Here is an 8,234-nt window from a genome sequence, read left to right as displayed (position 1 = left end):
AATTAACCCATTACATTTCTTGTAGAAATATGGTTAAATAAAATGAGAAACCAAAGCAAAATCAAAACTTTTGATTCTAGCTAATTTTTTTCCATCAATTTTATTATCATCTTCTTCTTCCTATTATTACTCTATATTTTTAATATGTCATGAATATTTTTAATTAAATCTCCTCATCATCGTAACAATCAACAGAATGTCACCATATTTTTTCAACAGTTTCACTTTCATTTCCTCTAAATTTAGAGGATGATCAGAGAACGAATATCTATTTTTCACCAATTTTTGCTGGAAAATGTTTCAGGAAAAAAGATTTCATTTTAGGGTTTTTTTTTGTTATGTCACATACTTTTCAACTACATACTTACTTTTCGTCTAAATATTCTTATGATATGTTAATTCATTACGTATAAATATTGCACTTTTTAATATAGACAAAATAATATTTTTTATATAATCAACAACCCTACAACATATTTTAACAGTTATCAGTCTTATAGTAGTCGAAAGTGGTTGTCGAAGTTGATTATCGAAAATGATTTTTGCTGGAGTTTGTAGTCGGAGGTGGTTTTCGGAGCCTGAAGTTGGTCAAATGAAGGTATATTAGAGTTAGTTGTCAAAATTTTTCATTGAAGGTGGTTTTCAAATCCCGGAGTTGGTTGAGTGAAAGTGGTCGTCGAAGTTGATTATCGAAGATGATTTTCGCTGGAGATTGTAGTCGACGGTGACTGTTGGAGCCCGAAGTTAGTTACATGAAGATGGCATTAGAGTTGGTTGTCGGAGTTTGTTGTCGAAGGTGGTTGTCGAAGCCTCGATTGGTCGTCGAAGTTGCTTGCTCAAAGGTGATCATCGAAGGTGATTCTCATTGGAGTTTGTAGTCGGGTGTGGTTATCGGAGTCTACGAAGTGGTTGTCGAAGTTGGTTATCAGAGTTTGTTGTTAGAGCCAATTGATCGTCGGAGTTGGTAACATGAAGATGGTCGTCGGAGTTGGGTCATCGGAGGTGGTTGTTAGAGGCCAAAATTAGTTGTCAGAGTTGGTCGTGCGAAGGTTGTCGGAGCTCAAAGTTAGTCGTCGGAGCTATCATCGGAGGTGATTGTCAGAGTCTGGATTCACCGCTGGAATTGTTATCAGAGGTGGTTGTTGGAGCCTGGAGTTGATCGTCGAAGTTGTCATCAAAGATGGTTGTGGGAGTCCGGAGTTGGTCGTCGAAGTTGTCATCGAAAGTGGTTGTCAGAGTCCAGAGTTAGTGCTCAGATTGTGACAGTGAACGATGAGTGAAGCCATTGAAAACACAAGAAGAAGGAAGAGTTGGGGTGAGTTGGGATGAGTTGGTAAAATATACCAATTCAACTCCACCAACATTTAAAGTTGGTGGGCCAAACAATGAATTGGTATGTTATACCAACCGAACTCGACTCATGTTGGTGAGCCAAACATCCCCATTCCCTAGATCTAAATTTTACTATATATGAAAATTCTTTTACACTTACCAATTCTATATTTTATGAGTTGGTAATTGTGAAATGGCTAGCTATATTTATATATATTGCTGCTAATCAGGGGGATTGGAAAATGTTCCTCTTAAGGAGGTAATGAATGAAATTCGTACTCTCTAGATTGAAGATTCCCTTCCGCGATTTCAGTTAGAATTTTAATAGGTCTGTACTAGTTAAACTATGTTGGATAGGACTTTTGGATTCGAATTATTAATTCTCACATATGAAACAAACCACACACAACAAAAGAAGACTAAAAACTCTTACAATTTCACAATAAATATCATTAATCCCATCATTGAAAATTATCTGATTCCAAAACCCAGATCAACACTGCAAATAATACACCAATCCTTAACATGAAATTACAGAAGAACACATAATATTAATGGAACAAATTACCAACCAAAAGCAAAAATGTTGGAGGAAAAAACAGAGAGATCGAACAGAGCAAGCAATGGACAACATATCAAGGAGAATTCCTACAACTGCATTTGGTTCGAATCTCACCTTCAAAGAGGTCAGTAAGAACTTGAACGTTCCCAAGTTTAGCCATGGAGACAGCAAATTGATGGCGGAAAATGGAGGGCTGATAGGCCAAAGCTTTAACAATGGGGGAAGTTCTTGGATCGGTGTAGAGAGCTGAATCAGAGGACAAAAGACCCATCTTTTTTGGGAGATTAGAGTAGTAGGCGTTGTCGAATTTGTTGGGCGTTGTAGCGTCAAGGTCCACGTAGTCCGACGCCCATCGGCATTTTCTTCTCAAGAAGTTTAAGTATTTTGGGCTCAACGATGGGTCTGGTTTTCCCGTTGCACTGTAATTGTAAAGCCTGTTTTGTATCACTCCACATGTTGCCCTTCCAATCGTGTGTGCCCCTGTACACAATCTCCAATTAATTGCCTTATGATCTAAACTCAAAATCTTAAGTTGATGGGTGACCTAAATTTAAATTTATTTTTACCTAACAAAGACTTTAAGATTTGTACAATGACCAACAAGTGAATATCGAGTACTAAATGGAAAAAGATATGATTGAAGATGTTGATTGGTGGTTTAGTATGGCATCCAAAAGTAGAAGGGCATATAGTTCAAACTCCTCTAATATTTATTTGCTTCTCTCAATTAATAATGACTTTTATTTGTTGTATTTTTTTACAAAGTTTCAAACTTACATGTGAGAGGAAGTGTGTTAGGATATTAATTTGATTAAATTAATCCATCAATGTAAATTCTTGGATTGATGGATGATTTAACCATTTAAAATCCAAATAATAATTTAAATTATTAGCTTATTTGAAATAAATTTATAAGGGATTTTTTTTTTTAGTTCTAACAATTGTAGAGGTCTGAAATTAAACTGTTGACCTTTATAATCATAATAAGTGTCTCTATGCTTGGATTGACGAAAAGAATATTAATTATATAAGGTTTCTATTATGATTTATAAAAAAAATAGTAATTTACATCTGTGAAATCTAATTGTTTTGATTATGAAATTTTTACTTAAGCCCCATTTAATAACAAATAACTAAATGATAACTAATTTCTATTTTATATTTAGTTTTTGAAAATGAAGTATATAAAATATTATATACTTTCTTCTACCTATATTCTCAAAAAATTAAAACAATTTTATGATAATCAAATAAGGTCTAAAATTGTGTTTCAAAATAACTTATGAAATCCTATCAAAGTTTATTTTAAACAATTTCATAAAAAAAAGTTTAGATAAAAATGACTTTTTTAAAAATAAATTTGTATCTAATCAATCCAAATGGACCTAAATTGGTTAGGATTTTTAAATTTGAAACTTTTAAATATCAGGGTAAAACTGAAATCCAAAAATAACACGTCATTTTATTTTAATTTAATGGAAGATTATAGACAAAATTAAGATATAATCGAGAGGTTTTAATATTATGTTAGACACTAATTAACACACAAGAGATATGTTTAATGCTGTTTCTAAATTAATCACTTGAAAGGCATTCTCAACACAACCTTAATCGAATTGTAAGTGTTAGATAGTAATGTACCTGAAAGAACGACCAAATCTAGGACATTCAAGCCAAGAGATTGGTATAGTTCAATGAGAGAAGTGATGTCTTCAATACCCATGGGCACTAATTCAGTTTCTTTGGCAATGGACTCCACACCGTCTCTTCTTCCATAAGGTACCATCCAATATGGGCCGCCGATGAGGACGGTGGCTTCTCTCGCAGCGGCGGTTAAAATATCTGCGCAAGAAACTGTTTTAGGGCACTTTTTCTCTAACTTGGCTTTGATATCGTCGATCACTTCGAAACCTCTAAGTGTCTTGCTCGCCGGAGCCCTCCTCTCGCTTCCCTCGTAATCTAGAAGAATAGAACCATCGCAGCCCTACAGTTATGCAACCGGAGTCTATGTGAGTGGTACTCCAGATATTGCTCATGTCACGTGACAAATTATGGTTAAATTAAAGAAAAATAATAGTTTGACAAAGTATTACTCTAAATTGAACTGTGAAAGAGATGAGTGTAAGGAGTAAGAGATTGAGAGTAAGAGATTGAACTTTCCTTGCTTTTAGAACTACTCAAAATGTCTCATATCAATAGATATAATTGTTCTTAGTTATATATCCATGATCATTTTCTTTCCTAAATAATGTGGAATTTTGTTTGTACATCGAATAATTCTTTTAAAAAACAACCATTTCAAATCAAACAAGCTATTATATATATCCTAAACTAACGAATAAGTTAGAGAAAATTAATATATATGGTGTGTGTTTTTTGATGCAATAAATAAAATATTTTCTTTTATTTTTGCGTTGAATTTTTTTATTTTTATTTTTATTTTGAAGGATGAATTGATATTACATTGTATTGTTAAAATAACAAAATAAATAACAAAATATCTAGTAGATATCATATAATTAATAAACATATCAACTTACTTAAAAATCCTAAAATATTTATTTTATTAAGATCACTAATGTAAATATCATATACACCGATTTTTATAATTTTATTAAAATCTCTATATTTCCGTCAAAATCAATATAAGGTTGAAAATGGAGATTCCAAAGTTTAAAAAGTTTTGAGTGAGGAAATGAAATTTCTAAGCCAAACAAAATTGGGATAGGGAGAGAGAGAGTTACCCTGACGACGCAGTCATGGAAGTGCAATCTCAAGAGACTGGCGGCAATGGTGTTATCTTTATCGTACCACTGCTTGAGTATACGGTGAATGATGCCGTCGACGCCGGGACAAGTTTTATGGTAGAACCCATAAGAAAGAAAGTCCCCAAAAGCTGAAAACTCCTGCAACTGCGGAATCTCAAGGCTCGAGTATTCCTCTCCATCGTCCTCAAAATCTTTGTCGGCCGACGACACGGCGGCGGAGGCCAGAATGAGGACAAGAAGAACACCCCATTTCATTTTTTTTCTTCTTTTTTTTTTTTTTTCTCTAGTCTCTAATACGATAATTATTTTTAAACAACACTGTCCCTCTTGGGTATTTTCAAGATGTACAAATCATATATATATACTTATTTAGTTAGAGAAATAGAGAGATGCATTGTATGGAACTACGTGATGCGCACTTTCATTTCTCTCTCGGCTATATTTACAAATGGAATGAGTGGAGGACTTGCTAGCATGTCCTTTTAGGTATCTTTTTTCTTCATCGTTGACAATTTTAATCATTTTTTATATATGTATATTCTTTCTTTTTTTAAAAAAAATTATTTTGTTTCTTTTTCATATTTTAAACATTTTAAAATTTTTGACATGTATATGTATAAGATTAGCATAGCTCAATTTGAATGGTACTTGTATTATCAACTTTTAAGTCAGAAATATGATTCTTATATAAATATATATATATCGTTTTCATTGATTCTAGTTTAATCTTAAAAAATAGAAAAGTCAAATCAATATTTCTATAAAAGACAAAACAAAAGTGTCTAATCATAAACTAACAAATTGGTCAAACTTCAATTCAAAAGATAGTTGAATAAATTTTGAATCAAATTCAACTTGAGTATAATCAAAATTTTATCCTAAATCAAATGCCATTGAAGTTTATACTAAGGTTTCATTTCAAATCTATAGCAAATTTTGGTAAAATCTAACATTTACCTTAAACTAAAATTTTGATATATTTAAAACTTTATTGGATATTAGATGTCAAATCAAGAAAAAAAAAATAATTGTTCAAATTTCATATAAAAAACCATATCATATTTGAATAAAAACCAAGAGATCGAAAAAAATGTAGGAAACTTGAAATCAACTTTGTTATTATTTTAAGTTTTAATTGAAACATAACTATAATTGTCCAACAAAAAATGTAGTAGAAAACAGTCGAACATATAGACTTCAAAACTACATGTTAAACAAATATAAATTCCAAACACAGATTATTTCCACAAACTAATTAAGCCTCCAAACTTGATAATTTCATTTGGTCCCGTTCTTACCCATGAAATTGAGGTTTATTGAGCCGACGTTGTTAAGTCAACCTTTACCTATGCAAATCTAAGGATAATCCCGAATAAACAAAAGTTCATAGTTAGCTCAGGATTAAGGTCAAGTTACCTAGGTCATTGCTTTGAAATAGTCAGTCTTAAACAGTAAACAACGTTATAAAGTAAGAATGACTAATTTCGATCATGGTCCGATCTTATACAAACCCATTGCACAGGACGCCCCCACCCCTCATGTCATAACATGTACGAATTAGGATCACATCGTCTATAACACTTTACAACTCCATGTAACAACTACAGAGTGGGTCACATCCAATAGTGTTACCAGAATAAGACACCCAATCTTATTCATATACTATAGATCGTTTTAACTATTTACTCGAACCTGATCCACTTTTATGTCCTCACATAAAGTTCAAGTACTTATGTAATAGTCATGGATCTTTTAGTTTATTGGATTTATTTCTAAAACGAAATAAGCAATTCATATATTCAATAACAACTTATTGAATTTTCAGAATAAGTTTTATTGTTACAAACCACGAGTTTTAAGACATAAAACCCAACAACTCCCCCTCATGAAAACATCACTTAAGATCTCTGAGCCGCCGCATTCTAATATTGTGCATCAATATTTCAAAAGTTGCAATGGTAATGCCTATGTAAATAAGTCTGCCAGGTTATCCTTCGAACAAATTTTTTGTAAAGTGATATCGCCATTTTATTCAAGATCATGAGTGTAGAAAAGATTCGGTGAAATATGCTTTATTCTATCTCCTTTAATATATCCTCCTTTGATTTGGGCTATGCAAGTTGTTGTCTTCATATAATATTGTTGGAAGATTTTTATTAGAAGACAAGTCACACGTTTCACGGATGTGCTGAGTCATTGGCCTTAGCCATACACATTCTCGACTAGCCTCGTGAATTGCAAGAATTTCAGCATGATTTGAGGAAGTGGCCATTATAATCTGTTTCGTCAATCACCATGATATAACAGTTCATCCACATGTGAACACATAACCTGTTTGAGATCTAGCTTTGTGTGGATTAAATACATATCCATAATCTGCATAACCAACTAGATCAAAATTTGATTTATTTGAATAAAACAAACTCATATCGATTGTTCTTCGAAGATAACTCATATGCTTAATTTTGTTCCAATGTCTTTTTATAGGAGAAGAATTATATCTAGCTAATAAATTTAATAAAAATGCAATATCTGGTCTTGTATTATTAGCAAGATATATAAGTTCAACAATTGCACTAAGATATGGTACTTCAGGACTAAGAAGTTCTTCATTATCTTCTCAAGGTCGAAATATATCTTTCTTTATATCAAATGAATGGACTTCCATTGGAATATTTAATAGATGTACTTTGTTCATATAAAATCTTTTCAAAATTTTTCCTATATAAGTTGACTAATTAATAAATATTCCATCTGCTAAATGCTCAATTAGAAAACCAAGATAAAATTTTGTTTTTTTCGAGATCTTGCATCTCAAATTCTTTCTTGAGATATTCTATTGCCTTTGAAAGCTCTTCAGGAGTTCCAATTATATTCAAGTCACCAACATATACAGTTATAATAGAAAATCTTGATTGTGATTTCTTTATAAAAGCACATCCATATTGGATCATTTTGATATCCTTCTTTCAATAAGTATCCACTTAGGCGATTGTTCCACATCCTCGGGATCCGTTTAGGACACCAAATGAGCTTCGTTCCCAAAACCGTCTGACACACGACTTTTTTTCCTCGTTCTTAACCCCTGGGTCCATTTTTGTATTTCTGCCTGGCGGAAAGTTTGTGCACAAAAATTGGGCTCCATGAGCCGTTTGGGGCAACAAATGAGCTACGTTCCGAAAATCATCTGGCGTTGGGACTTTTTTTCATCGTCCTTAACTTTTAGGTCCGTTTTCGTGTTTTCGCCCGAGATAAAGTTCGTGCAAAAAAATTGGGCCCCGCCCTGGGAGCCTTTTGGGGCACCAAATGAGCTCATTTCCCAAAACCGTATGGCACACAGCTTTTTTTCTTCGTTCTTATCCCCTGGATTCGTTTTCGAATTTTCACCCTCCGGAAAGTTCGTGCACAAAAATTGGGCCTCGAGGCAGCCCCGTCAAACACCAGGGCCGTTTGGGGCAAACAATGAGCTCCCAACTCAAAAATCTTCTGGTGTGTTTTTCATGTTCTTAACCCTTGTCTTTTCCCCGTTCGCCAACGGAAAGTTGTCGCACAAAAATTTGGGCCCTCGGACT

General features: G+C 33.2%; 1 protein-coding gene across 1 annotated transcript; it reads right to left on the bottom strand.

Annotated features, from left to right (window-relative positions):
• Positions 1–1,796: 1,796 nt before the first annotated feature.
• On the bottom strand, positions 1,797–4,917 carry LOC120083832 (peroxidase 7). Its single transcript, XM_039039720.1, has 3 exons — positions 4,639–4,917; positions 3,536–3,878; positions 1,797–2,374 (listed from the first exon to the last, which is right to left on the bottom strand). Exons 1-3 carry the CDS (start codon positions 4,915–4,917, stop codon positions 1,968–1,970), a joined length of 1,029 nt encoding a protein of 342 aa, XP_038895648.1. The 3' UTR covers positions 1,797–1,967.
• Between the last annotated feature and the right edge of the window lie 3,317 nt (positions 4,918–8,234).

Source organism: Benincasa hispida, chromosome 8 (assembly GCF_009727055.1).
Source record: "Benincasa hispida cultivar B227 chromosome 8, ASM972705v1, whole genome shotgun sequence".
Classification (NCBI taxonomy): Eukaryota; Viridiplantae; Streptophyta; class Magnoliopsida; order Cucurbitales; family Cucurbitaceae; genus Benincasa; species Benincasa hispida.
The sequence above is the reverse complement of the archived record's forward strand: the minus strand, read 5'-3'. Positions and strand labels throughout refer to the sequence as shown.